The 25290-nt window shown below is 36.3% G+C and overlaps 1 protein-coding gene across 1 annotated transcript; it reads left to right on the top strand.

Annotated features, from left to right (window-relative positions):
- Nucleotides 1-7700: 7700 nt before the first annotated feature.
- Nucleotides 7701-8231, top strand: LOC149253433 (uncharacterized). The gene has a single exon (XM_089454476.1). The coding sequence runs from the start codon at nt 7701-7703 to the stop codon at nt 8229-8231; it is 531 nt and encodes a 176-aa protein (XP_089310602.1).
- The last annotated feature ends 17059 nt before the right edge of the window (nt 8232-25290 follow it).

Genomic DNA, 25290 nt, shown 5'->3' with positions numbered 1-25290 from the left:
AACCACCATTAACCTTAATTAATCCACACTTATCACTTAATTAACCTCCAGTTTAGTTTGGCAGAGAAGTTAGTAGATCCAACAAATCCAGGGATTCCTCTAGTTTTAGCAGAGTTAACTGGAGTTCCTCCAGTGTTAGTGGAGATTTACTAGGATAATTTGATTTTGCCATAACTTTTGAAAAATTCGACCAAATTGGGATCAAGAAAAGGCATTCCTAGATGATTTTTATGTTTTGAGCACATTGAAGCAGGTTTTAGGAGTAGTAGAGTACTGTAAACAACACTTTTTTTCTATTTTTATCTAATACAGAGGCGCAAGCCATGGAAGCTGGATCAAGGAGATGTAGCCCAGGAGGGGTGAACTCCTTCATCAAAACACTTTGTCAAGTGTTCATTTTGATGGTTTTTTGTACATTTGTTTGATTTTGTTTAGCACTTTACTTTCATGCTATTTTTCTCATGAATTTAACATAAAATTTGACATAAATTTACCTATTCATTCACAAGTACCATAAAGGAAACCTATGCACATGAAGCAAATGATAAGCAGTTGTTTTAAATTCTGAATTTGAAATTAGCACAACAAAACTAACATTCAACAACAGATCAATGGGAAATCTCATGTTTGCCTCAACCTCCTCTTCATAGGCATGTTGATGTCGAGCCATAGGGTTTATGATAATAAGACTGTGAATATAATGAGCTGCCATGTTACTTTCTATAACAAAAAATGTTATGAAACCAGCTCAAAAAAATATAGAAAATATAGATCAACGCCTTAGAAATAAGCCTGTTCGAGGGGGAAGTCTCCTTTGTATTACACAAATGAACAATTCTTGGATGATACAAATGACAATACCTCCTTTCTATATATATGAGTCTATGGGGTCATAATATAATTAGAGTCGACATAACAATAATAATGTAAGGGCACAATAATAACAATAGTGGGCTTCTATGGGGCACAATAATAACAATATAGGGACTACATGGGAACAACAATATAATAAGGGGGTTGTGATAATAACAATAAGGGGTTACACTAGTAGTATAGGGACCTAACATGCCCCTCTCCTTCAAAAAGTGTTGTCCTCAACCCTTGAGTAGTTCTTAATGCTTCTGTATAAAATTCTTGTCCTCCCATGTGGAATCTTCAATGGGTAAGTTCTTCCACTTGATGAGATACTCTGAACTTGATGGATTTCGTAGCTGTCAGGTTCTTGTTTTTGTGATTGCTCCAGGTTCCAATATGATTTTTCCTTCCTCGTCAAGTTCTGGAAATATTATTTGAACTGGGATCTTTTGCAACTTTTGAATGAGTGGCCAAACTTCTTCCTCTTTCTTCCATTCATCCCTTGCTTTGTTTATCCAATCTAGTTGGATAATAGAAATAGCACAAAACAATGCTTCCACATCCTCATCCTTTCTTGAGATTGTGTCTGCAACAACATTTTGCTTCCCTTTTTTGTAGATGATTTCAAACTCATAACCCAACATATTTGTGACCCATTTTTTCTGTTCTTCTAAAGATAATCTTTGTTCTAAAAAGTATTTAAGAATATCATGATCCATTTTTACCTTGAAGCGTCTTCCCATTAGGTAAGGTCACCATTTCTTAAGTGCATGTAGTATTTCCAACATTTCCTTCTCACAAATAGCTTTGTTGAGATGTATCCGTAAAAATCCCAATCGCCTTCATAAAAACTTATTTCACTGCGATGTTGATCTTCCTGTTGTTTCATTCGATTCCGCACTAAAGTGGCATTATCCTTTAAAAGTTGGAGAACTTGTTGTTGATGCTCAATGTGATCTTTCACTACTTGAATCCTTTTCTTCTTGATATGTCTTCTATCTTGAGAGTTTGAGGAGTGGTAATTTCTTCCAATGCATTACAAGATATGGTCGGATTCATTTCTTGATGCTCAATGTGATCATTCACTTCTTGAACATTTTTCTTCTTGATATGTCCTTCTATCTTGAGAGTTTGAGGAGTGGTAATTCTTGCTAATTCTTTACAAGATATGGTCGGATTCATTTCTTCTTTCTCTGGGGTTGGTTCCTGGTGTATATCATCTTCTTTTGATGTTTCTTGATCCTTTTCTTCCTCCTCTTCACAATCAATGTAAACTAATTTCTTCTCAACACACTTATGACCTTTAATATATTTGTTATCACAATTGTAACAAAGCCCTTTTTCTCTTTTTTCTTCCAATTGTTGCGGTGTCAACCTTGTGGGTTCTGGAAGGCTAGGAGAAACAACACTTCCATATTTATAGATGTGAGGGGTAGAATTCCTTGTTTCTGTAATTTTTCTTTCCACTTTTCTTTCCAACTTGAATGCATTCTCCAATGGATCAGTTTCCCAAAGACGAACCTCATGTTGAATGTTATCCTTTAAAGTCCCTATGGAGACATCAATCCTTTGCTTCTCTGGAATATCATTTTCCCTTATATTCAATTTTTTAAAGTCCTCAATGTGCTTTTCCATTGAGCACTTTTGATTGATATTTATTAATTGGCTAAATAAGGTGTTTATATTTATATCCTCATAATGTGCTATCATTTCCTCTGTGAAAATTGACCACGCAACAAGTGGTTTACGAGAACAAAGCCCTTTATACCATAAAAATTGATTTGGTTCTAAATATGAAGATGCAATATGTAAATTTTGTAAAAATTGCACTTCAAGTAGATCAAAATATTGATCCACTTGTAGTATCCAATTTACCAGATCCTTTCCATCAAACTTCCTCATATTTACTTTTCTTGATTTTAGGATCTCGATCTTGAAACGACTATAACTATGTACTTTAAGATCTCCAAGTTCTGAAATTGTCTTCTATAGTAGCTCTCTGAGTCCTCTTTCTAACCCCGCAAGTTTGATCAGAATTTGATTCTCCACGAAATAGTTATGCCCAATGTCCTAAGATGACCTGATTATATAATGTTTCAGTAGAGCGAACTTTTACGATGTGCCACATGTCACTGTTTCGACCTTCGGATCTGAAAACTATACAATGAAAACTATAGTATGTCCTCATTTTGTAACTTCTTACACAATTTCAATCTAATGCTCAGAGAGAAAGTTATGATTATTTTCCCAAAGTCCCCTGTTTAGGATGTAATTTGGAGTCTACAAAAACCCTAACTTCCTCAAACATATATCCGAAAATATAGCAAGCCAAGATTGGAAATTTGGACCCAAGGTTCAGATAGATTTCTTCTCAAATGGGTTTTTGTTGTCACTTCTGAAACTTTGTAGTGAAAACATTCTAGTGAAAATTCCACGATGACCTATTTAGATTAAATTCTAGAGCTTGCAAAAACCCTAACTTCCTCAGATCATATATCCGAAAATATAGCGAGACAAGATCTGAAATTTAGACCGGAGGTTTAGCGCGCTTTTGTCTCAAATGTTTTTTTTTTTTTTTTGCTTCTGAAAAGTCACAAAAAAAAGAAAAAAAGTTATAGCGAAAATTCCACGATGACCCGTTTGGAGTAGCAAAACCCTAGAATCCAAAGCTCTAATACCAAATGTTATGAAACCAGCTCACAAAAAGATAGAAAAGATAGATCAATGCCTTAGAAATAAGCCTCTTCGAGGGGGCAACCTCCTTTATATTACACAAATGAAAAAATTTTGGATGATACAAATGACAAGACCTCATTTCTATATATAGGAGTCTGTGGGGTCATAATATAACCAGAGCCGACATAACAATAATATTGTAAGGGAACAATAATAACAATAGTGGTCTTCTATGGGGCACAATAATAACAATATGGGTACTACATGGGAACAATAATATAATAAGGGGGTTGTAATAATAACAATAAGGGGTTACACTAGTAGTATAGGGACCTAACAAAAAAAACTTACGAGCTCTCACCATTATGCAATATAGTAGTGGGTCTTATCATTTTCTCCAGCCATGGGAGACTCATTGAGTATGCAAGTAAATAATTATAAGTTGTATTTAAAGCCAATACTAGCCAAACCAAGGACGTATTTAAATCCAATGACTTGTTAAACCAAGGACTATTTAAAAGCATGGTTTATTTCTTGGATATGGAAGAGATTCTCGATATATATCTTAATAAGAGATAAGTAGCTACACTTCTATTCTTGTCATTTTTTGGACAAATATCATGTTTATGATGCTTCTTGCATGAAAATAATAATTGTTTTCTTGGGAAAAGATCATGTTGCTTCTTGTGTGAAAGGAATAAATACTTCTTTGGGAAAATATTATGTTGTTTTATATATGTTATTCTTGCTTGAAGAGAATAAGTGATTATGGTAAATTTCTTGGAAATCATGGGGAAAATAATGATTGTTGTAAAATACTTTCTGAAAAGGAAAACATGTTTGCATGTTTTGTGGAAGATTTTATTTGAAAGAAACTTGCCTTTGCATGCACTTTAATTGAATGCACAAAATTAGAAATATTAAGTTTGATTCCTGAGAGAAAATAAGTTATCTGCATGCACAAAATAGAAATTCTATGTTTGATATTTCTTGAAAATAAAATACGTTTTCTTTCACAAAAATAGAAATATTGTGTTGATCTCTTGAAAGGAAGTATGATCTTTCCACCCATGAAAAGTACCATTATGATGTTGGATTCTTTGAAAATATTGCCTCGTTAGATTAACTGTGTCAATTTCTTAATTTAAATGCATAAAAGGTTAAGTTAACCTTGTTATGGTGGCTTTGTTTTTACGCATAAAAAATGGTTATCTATGGTTATTTCTTGAAAAGGGAAGCATCGGAAAATTGCATCTAGAAAGATAGAGAAATGAGGTTATATTAACTTCCTTTTGAAAAGAAGTACGTATTTGTTTACATGAAAAGAATAGCTAATGATGGTAGAATTATAGAGAAGGGAATATGTGTTTCACACATTAAAGAAGGGATATTATTAAGCTCTTTCCTACACAAAGAATAGTCATTGTGTTATATAGACATGTTCTTTGCATGGATAGAATTATCGAGCTATATTTATTTAGAAAAATTATATATGATTCTTTTTATGCTATCATAACTATTATGTTAGTTCTTTTGGAATAAAATCATGTATATGCATTCAGTATTTGTATTAACTTTCGTTTGGAAAGAATATACATTTGCATTCGGGAAATGATAGCACATTGTGTTACGCTACATTAGAAAGATTCTTTGGGAAAGAAGATGAAATTACATGCACAAAAACCATAGTAATGTGTCAACTTCCTTGGAATATACAAATGGGTAATGTTAGTATAATATTTGGAAAATAAGACATGTGTTTGTTGCAATAGTTTTATGGAAAAGAAAACATGTTTTTGTATGCCGTATTGTGCTAGATTTCCTCAAAAAGGAAACATGTGTTTGTTTCTCTATTGTGTTAAGAATTATTTTTGGAAGTATATGCATTTTCATGCATAGAAACACCATTCGTTGTGTTAGTTCTCTTTACGTATTTGCATGCACCAAAAGTAATAGTTGAAGGGCTAGTTATTTTGATAAAGTCTATGTAATTTGTATCCACCAAGATCATAACAGATGTGTTAGTTTCCTTTAAAGGAATATTTGGAAAGTTGTTGTGATTTGTCTTGCAAAAATGTTTTCTTGTGCAAGGAGAATAATAGTTAACGTGGTATTAAATTATCGACATGCTTTGATGGTTATATGCTTATAACTAAAACATATGCAATGTTGTTAAAGGAAGCATGCTATGATATTTTGTTTGTGTCTCATGAATGTACATGAATAGATGGTGAAGCATCACTAATATTGGTTTATGAATTGGTTTGATTAATACTTTATTTAATCATGATAACAAAATTTGATGACAATAGAAGTTGTAGGAAAAGGATGTGACATATGCAAAGATAGATTATGTTTATCGTTATCGCAGACAATAAGCTGGTGGTTTATGTAGATTGAAGAAATGCCAGCTGCAGGATAATCCTCTGATGGGAAGAACCAGACCTTAAGACACAATTCTCAAGGGTTTGTGGATAAATGATGTCATGATGATTGTAATAGCTTATAACGAGTTATGTTATTTTTGAGACTATATTTTGTGTTGGCCTATTTGTGTTGCCATTAATGTCACTTGGTTGAATTGCATCGGTTGTGTATCTGTCAAAGGTTTTTATGTTGTTGTAACATGCTAGAATAAGCCCCAAAAGGTTTGTAGGAGTGGTTTCATGAGGTATCAAGGCCTCATCAGAAGCTGATCTAACTTGTCTAGAGTTCTAGTTGATGGTGTGTGTGTGATGTCTTGACGAAATCTTACAGCTAAGTTCTTGATGTCAAGTTAAGTCTAAAGGGATGGTTTACAGGTCACTTCATTCTTGTGAAGATCTGTTGCAAGCTCGAGGGATGGATTTTTTGTTTTAATCCATGCTCTGCCCCAGTCGCATGGATGGAGGCTCCTCAGAGCGTCTGAAACAGTAAAATCGCATAGATGAAAGGTTATGAGAGTGACTAGAGTTGTATAGTTGTTGGCTCGCAGTTACTATGGGAGTGGCTAAGGGAGAAAAGTCCCAGTCACACAGATGAAAGGTTGTGGGAGTGACCGAAACTGTATAGTCATTGGCTCGCAGTTACTGTGGGAGCGACCAGAGAGATTTTTGTCTAGTGTTGTGTGTGCGACTGAGGAAAAAAAAATTCTCTCTGGGTTTCTCTCGCACTCTTGAAATTAATTTGTTGATGAGTAGAGTTTATTTTCAGAACCTTCCAAAAAAAGTTTGGATGAGTTGTGGGGGCTTCCAGAAAGTGATTAAATTTGAAATTATCAAAAGGAATAGTGGACAAAGAGGTTTGATATGGTCAAGATACCATCCTCACTCAATTTTGAAGCGTGTGAATAGGTTTTGTGTGAGATCCATCATCTAAATTATTAATTGACTTAACCGTCTCCAGATTCGATAAAATGAGAAGGAAAGAATCTCGGTTGCTGGTTCGAGAGAAAGAGTGTGAGTAAGTGAATGTGCATATGTTGCAAGTACACTTCAAGTGAATTTTGTAGTGAAGTTCAAATTTCAGAACTACAAAGTGCTTCAGAGATTAATCTTTAGCAACATTTGAGTGTTGGATGCAAAAATTGAAGTTCAGTTTAAAGGATGTGTAGAGAGAGTTTAGTTCTCTCAACTTGTGTGTGGATCTATGGCTGCATGAGTGTGAATTCTTGTTACATGTTTTGATTCTCCAACATCATCTTTATTTCTAAATCATATCATAGCAAAATTGTTTGCACTTGGAGTAGGAGTTTCAAGCTTAGTGCATATTATTTGTCTATTGTAGGAGTGGGTGCTCCAAGTTGGTTATGGCTGTCATTTCTGATTTCAATCAAGAGGTGGGTGCTCCATTGCTAGTGGGTGTTAGCTAATGCAATGTAATGAGAATACTTTTGAAGCATTAGATAATATAAGAAGAAGTGAACAGTTCGGTGGCTTTTTGCCCTGGAGGGGGGTTTTTCCACATAAAAGTGAAGTTTCCACATGTGATGATTATTTTTGTTTTTCATGTGCTTGATCTTGCTATATTTCTTTGAAGTAATTTTCTAAAATATTTTTTATTTGCATAAATAATTAATAATATTGATTCACCCCCCCCCCCCCCAAGTGTTATTTTTGTCTAACAATTGGTATCAGAGTCAGCTCCTTTGTTGCGGCTTGACCGCTGAAAGGAGATTTTGAGAAAGGACAATGGTCGGTCATGATGTTAAAGTTCCAAATTTTTATGGTGAAAATTATAATTTATGGAAGATAAGAATGGAAGGGCATATCATGAGTTTGGGTGTTGATGTCTACTCTACTGTGGTTTCTGGGTATGTTGTTCCTCATGTTCTTCCTTCAGACGCTGATGAAAAGAAGAAATATGAAAACAATGCCAAAGCCAGAAGTGCCATCATTGCTGCACTCAGTGAGAATGAGCTGATAAAGGTCATGCATTACAAATCAACTAAAGAAGTATGGGACAAACTTGAGAATAACTATGAAGGTGATAAGAAATTAAAGAAAGCGAAGCTCCAAACCTATATGATGAGGTTTAAGAGCTTGAAAATGAAAGAAGATGAAACTATTGCAGAATATTTTCGAAGAGTTGAATCAGTGACCAATTTAATCAAGAGTATTGATGAAAAGTTTGACGATGAATTCATTAATAAGAAAATCTTGAGGTCTTTACCAACAAGATTTAACCCAAGGTTTATGCTATTGCGGAAATGTTTGATTTGAGCACACTCACTATGGAGAAATTGCTTGGAATAATTACAACCTATGAGATGTGTATTATAGAAGAGAAATCTGAATCTAGTGAAGCTGAATTCAAAGCCTCCAAGAAGGTCAAGGCAATCACCAAGAAACTTCCAAAGAAAACCAAGGAAGAGGAAGAGTATTCTAGTAGTGAATCTGATGGAGAATTTTCTCAGTTTGCCAACAATTTAAATAGATGTACTGCAAAATATAAAGGAAAACTTCCTTTCAATTGTTTCGAGTGTGGAGAAGTTGGGCATTTTGCTTCAAAATTTCCAAAAAAAAGAAGTGAAAGGGAAGAAAAGAAGAAGGATATGAAGGGCAAACCTCAGAATTTTTGAAAATCTAGAACTCAAAAGAGAAGGAGTTATTATTCTAAAGAAGAAAGTGATATTTCAGAAGAAATCAGTGAGAAATCTTCATCAGAAGAAGAAGAGCATAATGAATGTGCTCTTATGGCTTTCTCTTCAAAAGATGAATCAGATCTTGAAGATGGAGATATTGTGATCCGGGTACATGTTGGTTGCCACCTACCTATCCCACTTGGACCCCACAACTGTCTCTTTCAGTTTTTTAGTTTCCTTATTTGTAGCACAATTTATTATTTTTGGCAGTTTTTCGGGTCTTGAACTTCCAGAGCCGTTTTGAGGCCCTAAACGATGTTTTTTGGGAAAATCGGGATAATCATGAGTCATGGATTGATGTCGCTCACTCAAAAGTTGTAGTCCTCGGATAGATATTTTTAATGAGGTATTGTGTGCATCAAATGGAGATCGTATGCGAAAGTTACGACCCCAGGAAGTTGATGTACTAATTTACCCAAATGGGGCCCATAGTTTGGCGCTTCATCTCCTAGGACAAGGTTTTTGGATGTTTAGGGTTTTCCATTGTTTCTCAACAATAAATAGGCCTTCGAGCCTCATTGTAACACAATTCAGAGGCATGTAGCCACCACATCTCTTCTCAGAGATAAGCTACCATTGCCCAAGCTAGTTTCTTTCCATTTCTGTTTGTAAGCATATTTCATTATTTTACATTAATGAAATGAAGTATTATTTATGCCACATCTCTATATTTATGGTTATCTCTGTAATTTGTTGTGTTCCTGTTTAAATCCGGATCAGTGGTATAAGAGCGGTCTACTCTTTCTCTGTTTTTTCTTTGCATGTCCCCAACGAGGTTGAGATATAAGGAGCTAGGGCTCGATCTAGTTGAACCTTTGCAAGATCAACCTCGCAAACCCCGATGACTGCCCATGGGGGCAGAAAGAAAGATGAGGGGGCAGGAGATCCTATCAAAATATTGCTCGAGGAGGCCCTCGAGAAACAAAGGAACACATTGATGTATAACTTTGCCCAACGACGGTGCATCCTCATCCAACAGCCACTCTAGGGTCTCCACTCCTTTTAAGGTACAAGTAAACTTTAACATTCCCATTTTTGAGGGAAAAATAGATGCAGACGCCATAGATAAATGGTTAAATCTGCTAGAAGGATATTTTTATGTTCATGATTTTTCCAGCCAAAAAAATGTTAGTTTTTCTCTTCTCAAAGCCGCCCCCCACATCAAGGACTGGTGGGAAAACTACTGTGAGCAGAAGGATGAAAGTACGAACTCACTATTTTCAGCTGCACCCACTTGGAACTCATTCCGGGATGCCATCAGGGAGTAGTACTACCCTGTTAGGAGCTATGAGGATAAATACATAGAGTGGACAATGTTGCGATAGGGAAGGGACCAAGACATGCCAGAGTTTACAAACATTTTTCATACCATTTGCACAAAGTTGAGTATCAAGGATTCTGAGCAGCATTTGGTACTCAAATACTGCGGTTGCCTACACAGGTACATCCAGGATGAGATGGAGTTCCTGGACATCTCCTTTCTTGACACAGCATACCAATACACTGTCAAAATTGAGCAAAAGTTTAAACAAAAGGAGCGAGACTTTGGATCTGTGAATCCGAAGAACAAAGAACAAAGCTAAGGTGGGGTGACTGAAGACAACCCGTCGAAGCCGCAAGAAAAGAGCAACACCACGAAGTCAAAGAAGGACATAGGAAAGTGGTGTGAGTTCCACAAGAGCCCCACTCATAGCACAAGTGAGTGACGGGCCAAGCAGTGGCTGGTGGGCGAGTTGAAGGCTTTAGAATCAGATGCATGTTCCGACCCTAAGTCAGAACCTGACAAGAGGAATGAGGGAAGCAGATTATTGATGCAGAACCCAACGTCACTATTTCCACCACCATGATCCAGAAGAATGAGCCTGAAGATCTAGAGGAGGAGGAGCACTTGTTCCACTCCTAGATGTGGGTAAAGCGTTCTCCGCTATAGTTCATTTTCGACGACGAGAGCCAAAAGAACCTCATTTTAGCAGAGGTCATGAAGTGGATGGGACTACCAACCATACCACACCTACAACCGTACAACATCAAGTGGCTTCACCAAGGACGAGATCTTCGAGTCTGCCAGTACTGCCACCTTCCCTACAGCATCAAGCCCTTCACATATGAGGTATTATGTGATGTTGCACCTCTTGACGTTTGTGATGTATTACTTGGCCAACCATACTTGTGGAAACGACATGTGTATGAGTCAAGGCCTCACATTGTTATTATTTCGTTGGGTAATTCATTATATAGGATACCGAAGGTAGCCCCACCCACTGCCACCTCTTTGATCTCTTCTAAGAAATGTAGTAAGATCATCTCTCATAATAGGAAATTCATTTTCTTTCCGGTTCGCTCTCAAAGTAAGGTTAAGATCATAGCCCCAGGGATGGTTCCTCCACGTAGTAGAAATAGGTGGATATGGTTGTGGAAGAACACAAGGACATCTTCTCTTCATCCACAGGAGTACCATTGCACTATCAGGTCAAGCATTCGTTCGATCTAACTCCTGGAGCACCTCTACCCAACAGGCTGATATATCACCACTCCATTATGCAAATGCCGAGTACAAGTAGTGACATGATCAACATCAAGTGCCACATAAGTTTTAGGTGGGAGACAAATTCTGGTTGCATCTATAGAAAGAACGCCTTACAAGAGCCCATCGGAAGCTCATACCACCCCGATATGGTCCTTACACCATTACCAAGGCTGTGGGAAACAATGCTTTGGAGCACAGTAGTCCCCCATTTCTTGGCTTGCACCAAGTGTTCAATGTGGACCGCACTCAACCATGCTTCCCACCATTACTAGACACATCATAGATTGCAGAACAACTCACCAGGGACCAAGTCCAGCAGAAGTTTCCCCATCTCATGGAGGCACTCAACGCAATGGGGACCATTTCTTCCTAAGGGGGGAGGAATGATCCAGGTGGATGTTGGTAGCCACCCGCCATCCCACTTGGACTCCCACAACTGTTTCTTTCATTTTTTCAATTTCCTTATTTGTAGCACAATTTACTATTTTTGGTAGTTTTCCGGGTCCTGAACATCCGGAGCCATTTTGAGGCCCTAAACGACTTTTTTTGGGAAAACCAAGAACAACAACATTGATAAAAAAATGTTGCTCCCTCCAAAGTTGTACTCCTTGGATAGATATTTCTAACGAGGTATTGTGCACGTCAAATGGAGATCGTATACCAAAGTTACAAACCCGGGAAGTTGATGTACCAATTTACCCAAACGAGGCCCATAGTTTAGTGCTTCATCTCCTAGGGTTAGGTTTTGGATGTTTAGGGTTTTCCATTGTTTCTCAACAAAAAATAGGCCTTCGAGCCTCATTGTAACATAGTTCAAAGGCATGTAGCCACCACATCTCTTCTCAGAGATAAGCTACCATTGCCCAAGCTAGTTTCTTTCCATTTCTATTTGTAAGCATATTTCAGTATTTTACATTAATGAAATGAAGTATTATTTCTACAGCATCTCTGTATTTATGGTTATCTTTGTAATTTGTTGCATTCATGTTTAATTCTGGATCAAATTGACTATGAAGGTGAACTTATTTATGCACTTGATGAGCTGAGAAAAGAAAGAAACAAAAAGAAGCTGCTGAAATAGGAAATGGGTAAGTTAAAGGAGAATAAATATTCTTTGGCTGATGATTCTTCAAGGACCCAGGTGAATGATCTTGAAAAATTCAAAGAAAATTTGCGGCAACAAATTGTTATTCAAAAAAATAATTTAGTCGAGTTGGAAAAGGAAATGAACCCTTGAAGCATAATGTTGGAGCTCCTATTACATGCACTCATGAAGAAGACATTATCTATTTAAAGAGAGAATTAGAAGAGGAAAAAATGAGAGAAAATGTGCTCATAAATAATATATAAAAATAGAAAGAAAATTGTGACAACTTGAAGAAGAAATTGTTTCTCTAAGGGCCAATCTCTCAAAAGTTGAAACTAGAGCATGCCTAAACCATAAATTTAGCAAGGGATCAAAATATTTGCAAAATATTCTCAGCATGAAAAGGTGTTTGGAGGACAAAAGTGGGTTGGGGTTCAAGTATTCTTTACAAAATGACAAAGACCAACCTAGTACCAATTATGAAGATTCTTTGAAAGGAAAAGAAAATCAATCAAATGTTGTTGCAACCAACCAGAGTGAGAAAAAGGATCAGCAACCAAAGGAAGAAAGAACCTCAAACTTTAATCCTCCTTCATGGCAATGAAAGGTTAGGCATCCTACATTATTTTATGGTTATTTTTTTCATGTAATAATTTTGGACACACAACTATAAATTGTAGGTTGAAGATGTTTCCTAGAACAAATTTTGATAGATCAAGGGCTAGTTAAGGTTCAAATTATTTGCATGATAATGGAAATAACTCTTTTTCTCCTCTAATGAATGACATCGAGTGTTTCGGATGAAATAACTTTGGTCACAAAGCTAGTGAGTGCAGATCTAGCCTTCCAAACTCCTTCGTGCAACAAGTAAAATCTGTTCAATAAAAGATTGAGAAAAGATGATAGCTCATGATCAACACGCACAATGGTTGATTGATAGTGGTTTCTCCAAACACATGACCAGCGATAAGAGAAAATTATTGCAGTTAAAAGAGTATGAAAAGGGCCATGTTAGTTTTGGAAATGATGCCACAGTTCCCGTCAAAGGAAAAGGAACAATCAGATTGGACAGAAAAACCAAAGTGCAAAATGTGCTTTACGTTGATGGATTAAAGCACAACCTTCTCACTGTAAGTCAAATGTGTGTTAATGGGCATGAAGTGATTTTCAGGTCTAAAGAATGTGAGATTAGAAATTCTAAATCAGGGAAGATTGTGGCAAGAGCCATTAGAAGTGATAGCAACATGTATATTTTTATGACACTAGATATAGTTGTTTCATGGAAAAATAGAAGAATCTTGGCTATGGCATAGAATATTTGGTCATGTTAATTCTGATAATCTAGTCAAGACTAGCAAGATCAGAGCAGTTAGAAAATTGCCAAGGTTGGCTAAACCAGAAAGCACAACATGCAAGTCATGCTAATTTGGGAAACAAACAAGAGTACATTTCAAATCAAAGGAGTTCACTACAAGCAGAACATTGGAGCTAGTGCATGCAGATTTATGTCACCCTATAAGAAATCAAAGCCCAAGAGGTGAGAAATATTTTATTTTATTTGTTGATGATTTTAGTAGAGCCACATGGATTATTCGTATGAAATAAAAATGAGAAGCATTCAACAAATTTCAATATTTTAAGGCACTTGTTGAAAATTAAATTGATTTGAAGATAAAGTGTCTTAGAACTGATAGAGGAGGTGAGTTTATATCTAAATAATTTGATGATTTTTGGGAGGAGCATGGGACTAAGAGGCAATACTCCATAGCCAGAACACCACAACAAAATGGTGTGATTGAAAGAAAAAATAGGTTGGTCCAAGATATGGCACAGACTATGTTGGATGAAGCTGGTGTATCATATACTTTTTGGGGAGAAGCAACTCAAACAACAATATATTTGGCCAATACAGTTCTTCTTAGGCCAAACAATGACAAAATTCCATATGAGTTTTGGAAAGGAAGACCATCAAAATTTGACCATTTCAAAATATTTGGAAGAAAGTGTTACATCAAGAAGACTGAAGGAAAGCTTGGAAAGTTTGAATCAAGAGATGATGAGGGGATATTTCTTGGTTATTCCTTCAAAAGAAAGGGATACAAATGCTACAACAAGAGAACAAAAAATGTAATCGAAGGTATTGATATTTTTGTTGATGAAAATTTTCCTAGATCTAATGATTCCAAGATGTTGTAGTTGATCATGATTTCATAGAATATGAGGACCAAGAAATTTCTGAAGAAGAGAAAGAAGAGATAATCACCTCCACTACAAAGAAGGCTCCAGCAAGTCACATCCAGAAGAAGCACCCGGAAAGTCAAATTCTTGGCAGCAAAGAGCTTGGAGTGCAAACAAGGAGAAAATTGTTGGATAGTTTCAATCAAGCTCATTTTTCACTTTTGTCTCAATTTTAGCCCAAAAACTTCAATGAGACTAAAGAAGACCAATTTTGGGTCAAAGAAATGAATGAAGAACTAGATCATATTGAGAAGAACAACACATGGGAGCTTGTACCAAGGCCAAAGGACAAAAACATTATTGGAACCAAGTGGGTGTTAAAGAACAAGATTGATGAAGAAGGAAGAGTGGTAAGGAACAAAGCGATACTTGTGTGCAAATGGTATACTCAGGTAGAAGGTATTGATTTTGATGAAACTTTTGCTCTTGTAGCTAGATTAGATGCTATAAGAATGTTTTTGGAATTTGCATACTACAATAAAATTAGAGTTTATTAAATGGATGTAAAATCAACTTTCTCAAATGGTGATTTAGAAGAGGAAGTATATATAGAGCAGCCTTAAGGTTTCTTATTGGGTGATGATGAGAATCTAGTGTACATGTTGAAAAAAGGCTCTTTATGGCTTAAAACAAGCTCCAAGAGCATGGTATGAAAAACTAGACAAACATATACAACAACAAGGCTTCAAAAAGGGATCCACAGACAATAATTTATATATCAAATTTGAAGGTGATCATTTTCTAATAATTGATGTGTATGTAGATCATATTATATTTGGGAGCGATTTGGAGGAGATGGGCCAAAAATTTTCAAAAGAAATGCAAAAATATTTTGAGATGTTAATGGTGGGTGAGCTTAATTTCTTTCTTGGTTTGCAAGTTATTCAAAATGAAAAAGACATTTTTATTTCTCAATCAAAATATCTTAAAGAGAAACTGAAATAGTTTGGCATGGAAGATTGCAAACCAGTATGTACTCCCATGGTTACTGGTTGTAAGTTGAGTAAAGATGATGAACCACCAGATGTAAATCAATCAATGTATCGTTCCATGATTGGAATATTATTGTATCTAACTGCTTCTAGGCTAGACATCATGCAAGTTGTAGGATTGGTCTCTAGATTTCAAGCTAATCCCAAGGAGACTCACTCATCTTAATGTTGTAAAAAGGATCTTCAAGTACCTTCAAGGCACCCTTGAGTATTGATTATGGTATCCCAGAGGTAAGAATTTTAATTCGATTACTTTTACTGATTTTGATTGGGCTGGTAGTATTGATGATAGGAAAAGTACTTCAAGAGCGGGTCATTTTTTGCACGATTTTTTGGTTTCTTGGGCCAGTAAGAAACAAATCTCAATCTCTTTGTCCACAGCTAAAGCAGAATATATAGCAGCAACCACTTGTTGTACACATATATTATGGATGAAGCAGACTCTTCAAGGCATGCATGTTGAATTTGAAGAGCCTCTTCCTATCATGGTAGACAACACAAGTGCAATAAGAATTTCCAAGAATCTGGTTCTTCATTCCAGACGAAGCACATACCAATAAAATATCATTTTCTAAGAGAACAAATAGTCAACAAAGTTGTGAAGTTGGAATATATTGCTTCAAGTGAACAAATTGCAGATATCTTCACCAAGCCACTTCCAAGAGACCAATTTGAATATCTTAGAGAGCATATGGGTGTTGTCCCTTTTCGAAGGCATTGAGGAGTTTTCCATGGAGTCAGTTGTTGTCATATGGCTTTCATCAAGAGCACTTTCAGCTGCAAAATTTGAAGAATGGGTGTTTATTGGTTATTTGCATACATTTTCAAGGCATTATGAACTGTTTGTTTTCTTCTTCTTGCTTCATTTTGAGATGGGTTTCTTCTTCATGCCTATTGATTCTTCAAGATGTTGTGGTCTCATATACATTCAAGGGGGGAATGTTCAACAGATCAAAAAGGAGTAGTTGTTGTAGCTCTTCAAGGGGAGTTCTTCATTTTTGGCCATGAATCACATTGGTGTTATGTAATTTTTATTTCCATGTAAAACCCCTTGCCATTAATGTCAAAGGGGGGGAGAGAGTGAGTTATGTATGTGCTCAACTTCATACTTATGTATGTAAATGTCATATTTATTTTTAGGAGCTACAAGTTGACATCAATGGCAAAGGGGGAGTTTGTTGGCCTATGTGTGTTGCCATTGATGTTACCCAGTTGAATTGCATCGATTGTATATATGTTAAAGGTTATCATGTTGTTGTAACATGATGGAATAAGCCCCAAAAGTTCTGTAGGAGTGGTGTCATGAGGTAACAAGGCCTCATTTGTAGCTGAGCTAACTTGTCTAGAGTTCTAGTTGATGGTGTGTCAGTGATGTCTTGATGAAATCTTATAGTTGGGTTCCTAATGTCAAGTTAAGTATGAAGGGATGCTTTACAGGTCACTTCATTCTGGTGAAGCTCTTTTGCAAGCTTGAGGGCTGAATTTTTTGTTTTAAGCCATGCTCTGCCCTGATTGCATGGATGGAGGCTCATTAGAGCATCTAAACCAGTAAAGTTGCACAGGTGAAAGGATATGACAGTGACTAGAGTTGTATTGTCATTGGCTCGCAGTTACTGTGGGATCAATCGAGGGAGAAAAGTCCCAGTCGCATGGATGAAAGGTTGTGGGAGCAATCAAAACTGTATAGTAGCTAGCTCGCAGTTACTATGGGAGCAACCAAAGACATTTTTGTCTAGTGCTTTGTGTGCGACTGAGGCAAAACAAAAAATTTGCTTCGGATTTCTCGCGCACTCTTGAAATTAATTTGTTGATTAGTGGAGTTTATTTTCAGAACCTTCAAGAAAAAGTTGAGATGAGTTGTGGGGGCTTCTAGAAAGTGATTAAATTTGAAATTTTCAAAAGGACTAGTGGACAAAGAGGTTTGATATGGTTAATATGCCATCCTCAATTAATTCTAAAGCATGTGAATAGATTTTGTGTGAGCTCCATCGTCTAAATTATTAATTGACTTAACCATATCCAAGTTCTATAAAATGAGAAGGAAATAAGCTCAGTTGTTGGTTCAAGAGAAAGAGTGTGAGTAAGTGAATGTGCATATGTTGCAAGTACACTTCAAGTAAGTTTTTTTGTAAAATTCAAATTTCAAAACTATAGAATTCTTCAGAGATTAATCTTTAGGAACATTTGAGTGTTGGATGCAAAAGTTGAAGTTTATTTTGAAGGGTGTGTAGAGAGAGTATATTTCTCTCAACTTGTGTGCGGATCTGTAGCTACATGAGTGTGAATTATTGTTACATTTTTTTATTCTCCAACATCATATTTATTTATGAATCATATCATAGCATAATTGTTTTCACTTGGAGTACGAGATTCAATCTTAGTGCATATTATTTGTCTCTTGGAGGAGTGCATGATCCAAGTTGGTTGTGGCCAACATTTCTCATTTAAGTTAAGGGGTGGGTGCTCCATTGCTAGTGGGTGCTAGCTAATGCAATGTAATGAGAAAATCTTTGAAGCATTACATAATAGAAGAAGCAACAAATAGTTCGGTTGTTTTTTTCCTTGGAGGGAGGTTTATCCACCTAAAATTAAAGTGTCCACACGTGATGATTTTTTGTGTTTTTGATGTGCTTGATCTTGCTATATTTATCTGAAGTAATTTTCTGAAAGAGTCTTTATTTGCATAAATAATTAGTAATACTGATTCACCCCCACCCCCCTCTCAATATTACTTTTGTCTATCATTTTTTGTAATTTTTAATGACAATGGTAAAGGGATGGACTCCCTTATAACCATTGAGAGAGGGGTGAACACCCTCATGAGCATTTAATAATAAAATTAAAATTTTGTTGTTTTTCTCCCTACGAGGTTTCCAGGTATTCCAATGTTCAATGATGTGATTTCTTATTGTGTTATTTTGATTATGTTGATTCCTTGCATGATGTGATGTTTATAATATAAAGTATGTGATTAACTAATCTAGTTAGAGGAGTCATGAAAATGATGCAAGGTTACATAAGAAAATTTATGTTAATATGCTACAACAGTGGTTATTAATGGTTATGTAACTTACTATTCCTTTACTAAAGTTACTCATGTGTAATGATGAATATTCTATCTAATGGTTAATGAGAAATGTGACATAGTAATTTGGATATTTACTTGTGAATCAATTCTGTAAAAAAATTCTAACTCCATGCATTTCCATGCAAGGTTACCAGGGGATGTTACAGCTTTGTAGGTAATAGGTTGCATGTATGATCTCCTTGTTGATTTATGGATGCATGGTATATGCATGTGATTATCTGGTTAGGTGTTGTCATTGGAATGGAGGATTGCTTGGATTGACAGTGGATTCAGCCTTGCCTTTCCATTTCTAGGATAACCATGGTGTTGTGGGTTTTTCCACTTTTTTTTTATGATTGGTGATAATGTTCCTTATGGTTGTGGGTTGGAACAAACACTTTGGAAGCCCTGGAACAACTTGGTTTGAGTTACTAGTCTTGGAGCCTATTTTGGGACAAATACTCTAGAGCCCTTAGTGGGTTGAGTTAATAGTCCCTGAAGTTGGGCTAGAAAAATGCTCTAGAGCCATTCGACAAATGTGGGTTGAGTTATTAGTTCCTAGAGTCCTGGATAGCTTGGGTAGATATTGATCTAGTTATGGCAGGTGATTTCCAGACCGTAGAGGTGGAATAATTGTGGTTGAGGGTTGAGGTGGTTTGACCTCTAGAATCCCTCATTGGTTTTTTCTTTATTTATTCCATGAGATCCCACATTCATGCTTGGAATATAGCACGGGGGTGATTGGCTGAAAGAAATATTTGGTGCATCCCAATCTATGGTCGGGCGGTATGTGTAAGTCCCTGACTTAGTTGGGATTATGTACACGTTAATCTGTGTTATTTTTTATTCATGATTAATGAGCATAATTGTTGATTTACTGTTGTTTACATGACTAGTTTGTCACCGTCGGTCCCTTTACTAAGTGGGGTCCATGAGTGCAGCATCACAAACCATAAGAGTGAGATTTGGAGCTATAACAAATGCATGAGCTAATATGTGTTTATTGCAGCTAATATGTGATCAGGTGGTCAAAATTATGCTCCAAAATCAAAGTGTCAGAATTTTGTTAAAATTAGCTTCATATAGAATAACTCACCATTCTAAATCCAACAGTGTGAACAACACTCAAATCCGAGCTCGTATGCAGAAGTTAGAGCAAGTCAAAGTTTAGGTTTGACTTGGACACGTGGGAAGATTGGATGACATGGAAAAGGTCCTAGCAAATGGGGAAGCGCTAAGTGGAAATTTTCCATTGGGTCTTGCATATCGCATATCGGGGAAAAAACAATGGTCACGGCTTAAGAATCGGCCTCCCATAGTGCCGATTTGCAGTTTGCGATATCACATATCAAAGGAGTTAAAGAAGTTCGCCCCTGAAGTAGTTATGGTTGCAATGCGATATATCGCAATCGCAGAGTCGGGTTTCGATTTGTGATAATCACAATTGCATATCACACTAGTACCCCACCAATATATATATATATATATATATATATATTACCGAGGGACTCCGTTGATGCAATTTGCAGACACGATATCATTTCAGAGTTGTAGTTTATAACTCGTCGGGTTCGCTAGATCGCCAGATCGCATATTGCAATGCATTAAGTCCCGAATATAAGAATCACCCCCAGTAAAGCCGATTACGATTTGCGACAGAGCTACGGAACCATCACCTTTTCTGCCAGACCGACCACTTTGTATGTGACCACTCGGCCTTAACCGCAAGATACGCGGGGAAGATGGCGGGACCCTCGATTTCGGCAGAAATGCCAAAATTAACTTTAGATAATGAATTTAACTGGTAGACCATATTTGGAGGAGAAAATTGTGGAAAGACTGACAAAAGTCATAACTTCTTCAGTTTTTCACCAAATTAGTTGCCAAAAGATGCTAGATACCCATTTTTGAGTATTCTGAACTCATTGAGACAAGTTTCAGAGGCATTTGAGTATTGTAAACAAAATTTTGTTGTAAGTTTGAGCATAATAGAGAGGCCCAAGCATTGGAAGCTGGACCAAGGAGATGTATCCCAGCAGGGGTGAACTCCTCATCAAATCTTTGTGTTGTGTGTTGTATTTTGATGTTCTTTGTTGTTATTTTGTTGTTGTTCAGTATATGCTTTATGTTAAATTGTTTATAACATTTACATAAGAAACACTCGTGGGAATCAATTAATTGAGAAAATGGGGAATCCTTAAGCACTTGATAAGAAAATGATAAGAATCTTGGGTTTTATTCTGAATGGGGAATTAGCACAACGTTACTAATCTGCTCCATTTCAGATCAAGTTGGTATTAGAGCACTGGTTTTTTGCTTACTAGATTTTCTTTGTGAAAGAAGGATTTAGTTGTTTGGTAGTTTTGTGTCATGCTAACAAGGTTAAAACTCAAAAGAGGTGAGGAAAGCTGGTTGGAACCCCTGAAGTTGGGTCAAGGAAAAGAAGAGCAAGGTTGCCACATTCTCCAACACTAGTTCAACCTCAAGTTGTAGTTGAGACTCTAGAGATCATGTCTCATGAAGGAAAACCTACAAACATGACAGAAGATGAGAAGACCTTCGGAAAGGCTTTCTTTGATATGACAGTGATGGTGAAGGTCCTCTATGAAGAGAGGAAGATAAGGTTGCAAGGAGAAAGTTCCAAACCTCCCAAAGGAGAAGGCTCTTCAAGAGGAAGTAATGGAAAAGGAGGTAATGGGAATGGAGACAAACCTCCACCCTCTCCACCATCTTCTTCATCCTCTTCTTCACAAGCATATTCACACCCTTCCATTAATACAACCCTTACTCATACTCATCATCATTCTTCAAAAGGAGCAAGAAAATCACCTCTATTTAAACTAGATGTTAAATTCAAGTTTGCAGAGATTTAGCTTGATAATTGGATTGGTCAATTGGAGGTGTATTGTAGAATTCAGAACCTTCAAGAGGATGTTATCAAAATTCAATTGGCTTCATTGAGAATGGAGAGTGAAACACTCATTTTGTGGGAAGCAAGGACTCAAGACGAGATCAAAAAACATGGTAAGATCTCTACCACTTGGACTGATTTCATTGCTACTATAAAAATAAAATTCTACCCTTTAGCTCATATGAAAAAATCTATCATGAATTGGGAAAATTTCAGATAGTTAAAAGGTCAAAATGTGCAAGAGTATACTCAGGAGTTTAGGAGAAGATCTCTTATGCTAGGAGTAGACTTGTAGTCACAAGATACTTTGTTGAAATACATAGGAGGTTTGCATAACTATCTTCAACACACCATTCTTATGTTTAATCCCACAAACCTTGATGAGGTTTGTGTTCAAGATACATACCTCGAAACAAGAGGGAAAAATGTACAAGAAGAAGGATAGAAGAAGCCATTCCATACTGGTGAAAAAGGAAATAAATCTAAAGGAAAGCAAAAGAAAAATTCTTCTGTTAAGAAATAAGGTGAGAAACCTGTGTGCAAGAATTGTTCCAAAGAGGGCCATGATGAAGTACATTGCTCGAAGCTTCATCTTGAATTAAGACCACATAAATTCAACAATAAATGGAAACATGAGACAAAAACTCCTATACAACAAGACTTGGGTTCCGACTTAGGTGATTAAACAAACATTGCAACCATAGTCACTAAAGGAAAATCCATGGAAAAAACAAGCAAAGAGGAAGTCGTGGCAAGCATCATTGCAGAAAATAACTCCAACAACACTTCAAAAGAAGAAAATAGAATTTAGTTGTTCCATATCAGAGTTATTTCCAAACACACTAAGATTGATACGTTCTTTGATAGTGGATCCCAAGCAAATTTAATTTCTACAGACTTTGTCAAGAAGTGTAATATGGAAACTATGCCTCATCATAAACCGTATCTGTTGGGTTGGATAACTAAGGATGCAAATCTTCAGGTCATAAGGAAATGTGTTTTCGGGTTTTCTATTACTGCCAATTTCGTTGATGAAGTCTAATTAGACGTAGTGCCACTGGATATTTCTGGAATTGTGCTAGGAAGCCCGTATCTGTATGACCGGAAAGACGTTTTCAATATATTTGAGAAAAAATACCATTTGTTCAAAGATGGAGTGGATTATATTGTGAGAACCCATCGTAGAAAGATTAATTTGTCTTCACCAAGCGTAGGGTAAATGAAGTGACCGGTTAATTCCAACAAGAATCTCGTGCTCCTTATAATCAAGTAGAAGAATGACACGAAGCGTGAATCCTTTGCATGCTGTGACGTGAAGCTAAAAGCCAAATTGGTTGATGTGGTCAATCAATATGGAGATGTGTTTCAAGAACCAAAGGGATTGCCACCAAAAAGGGGAATTCAACACGAAATTCAGCTACAACAAGACTGTCCACTCCCAAATATCGGTATGTATCGAATGTCAATTCTGGAAAGTTTAGAAATTAAGAAACAAATCCAAGAATTGTTAGATAAAGGTGTAATTCATCCCTCTACTTCGCCATGTGGTTCACCAATTGTTTTGGTACCCAAGAAAGATGGAACCTAACACATGTGTGTAGATTATCGAGCTTTGAATAAAATTACCATAAAGAATTGATACCCACTACCCAAAATAGATAATTTTCTAGATTAGTTGAAGAATGAAAAATATTTCACTAAATTAGACTTGAGAAGTGGATATCATCAAGTTAGAATAGCTGAGGAGGATATTTGGAAGATGGATTTTAAAACCAAACATGGATAGTTTGAGTGGCTGGTTATGCCTTTCGGTCTTTGCAACGCTCCAGCTACATTCATGAGAGTTATGAAGGATGTTTTAAGATCCTTTCTTGATGAGTTTGTAATTGTCTATTTAGATGATATTTTGATATTCAGCGAATCACAAGAAGAGCATGTCAAGCATGGGAGGAAAGTGTAGGATGTCTTGAAAAAAGAACAATTATTTATGAATATTTCTGAATGTGAATTCGGGGAAAATTCCTTAGTTTATTTGGGCCACATAGTTGGAGGAGGTGAGCTAAAGATTGAACCCTCTAAAGTTTTGGTTATTGTGAATTGGACAATACCCAAATCAATCACTGAAGTAAGGATTTTTCTGGGAGAAGCGCAGTATTGGAGGAAGTTCATTGCCAATTTCTCTTCCATAGAAGCTCCATTACATGCTTTGATCAGCATGAAGGTTGCCTTCCAGTGGGGAGGCAAACAACAAAAATCATTTGTTGCTTTAAAACAAAAGATCAGTTCAGCCCCAGTTTTAGCATTGCTAGATTTGAAACAACCATTTGAAATACAAATAGATGCGAGTGACTACGCCATGGGTGCAGTTCTTTTACAACATAGTAAGCCCATTTCATTTCATTATGATATTTTTAATGGTGTTGTTATTAACTATCCTACATATGATAAAGATCTTTATGCATTGGTTCAAAGTGTGAAGAAATGGAAGCATTACTTAATGGGAAAAGAAAACATTATTCACACCAAACATCAACCTTTTCAATATCTGCAATCTCAAACACAATTGCAGTAATCAAGGAATTTTCATTAGATGGTATTCCTACAGTGATTCCACTTGGAAATTAGGTACAAGAAAGGTATTTATAATAGAGTTGTTGATATTCTTCCTGGACCAGTTGTTAATGTAGCCATTTTACTCAAGAATCATTCTTTTTTGGCTGAAAATTATGTTGAACAATACACACATGATGTTGACTTTCAAGAGGTATATTCAAACTTGAGTCAAGGCCACCAAGTTAAGGAATTATACTATCATGTACATGATAATCTGTTGTATCATTTGGGAAAACTTTGTGTTGCACAGGGAGAGAGAGTAAATGTCACAAGGGAAGCACACACTTCTCTTATTGTTGGACATCTCGGTGTAAGTAAAACAGTGGAAAATCTTTAGAGGTATTTTTACTGGCCTCGTATGCTTGAAAGTGTGTTATGTTTTATTAGAGGTTGTTCATTGTGTGCAGTTAGTAAACCTAGTGATAGGAAACTAGGATTGTACACACCACTTCCAGTGCCTTCACATCCATGGGAGAGTGTTTCTATGGATTTTGTAGGAGGTATTCCTTTATCAAGAAAATGTCATGATTATTTGTACGTAGTTGTTGATAGGTTCAACAAGATGTGCATATCAATGCCTTGTAAAAAGCAAATTGCAGTTGAACAAACAACTCAACTTTTCTTTCAAAATGTATGGGTTCATTTTGGATTACCTACTTCTATTGTAAGTGATCGTGATTCCCGATTTGTTGGGAATTTTTGGTCAAATTTATGGAACTTGATGGACACCAAGTTGAAGAAAAGTACAGCCTTCCATTTGCAAACAGATGTTCAAACTGAAGTGGTTAACATGATAGTATTCATTTGCTAAGAGGATATTGTAGCCAACATCCTAAGTTGTGGGATGAATAGTCGCACTATATTCAACATGCTTACAACCAAGAAAAACACTCGTCTAATCTAACTTCGCCTTTTGAGACATGTCTTGGCTATTTGCCTAAATCGCCTTTGGATTTCATCTTTGAGAAAGATGCGGTTGTAGATGGACATAGTGACATAGATAGAGCAAAGAATTTCATTGAGAAAATTGAGTTGATTCACCAAACAGTTCAAGAACAACTAGAAAAGAGTCAAGGCAAGTATAAGACAAGGCATGATAAGCATTGTGTGGATCATCAGTTTCGAGTTGGTGATGAAGTTTAGATTTACATTAGCAAGGGAAGGCTTTAAGGTGAAGGTAAAAAGTTGAAACCAATCCGTTA

The sequence above is a fragment of the Pinus tabuliformis genome, chromosome 7 (genome assembly GCF_031772625.1).
Source record: "Pinus tabuliformis cultivar Carrire ecotype Pingquan chromosome 7, CPIR1, whole genome shotgun sequence".
NCBI classification, from domain to species: domain Eukaryota; kingdom Viridiplantae; phylum Streptophyta; class Pinopsida; order Pinales; family Pinaceae; genus Pinus; species Pinus tabuliformis.
Note: the sequence above shows the minus strand (reverse complement) of the source record. Positions and strands in the feature narration are given on the sequence as shown.

Excerpts from the sequence above, each read along its gene's own strand:
- LOC149253433 (XM_089454476.1), top strand. The coding sequence starts at position 7,701 with ATGGTCGGTCATGATGTTAAAGTTCCAAATTTTTATGGTGAAAATTAT.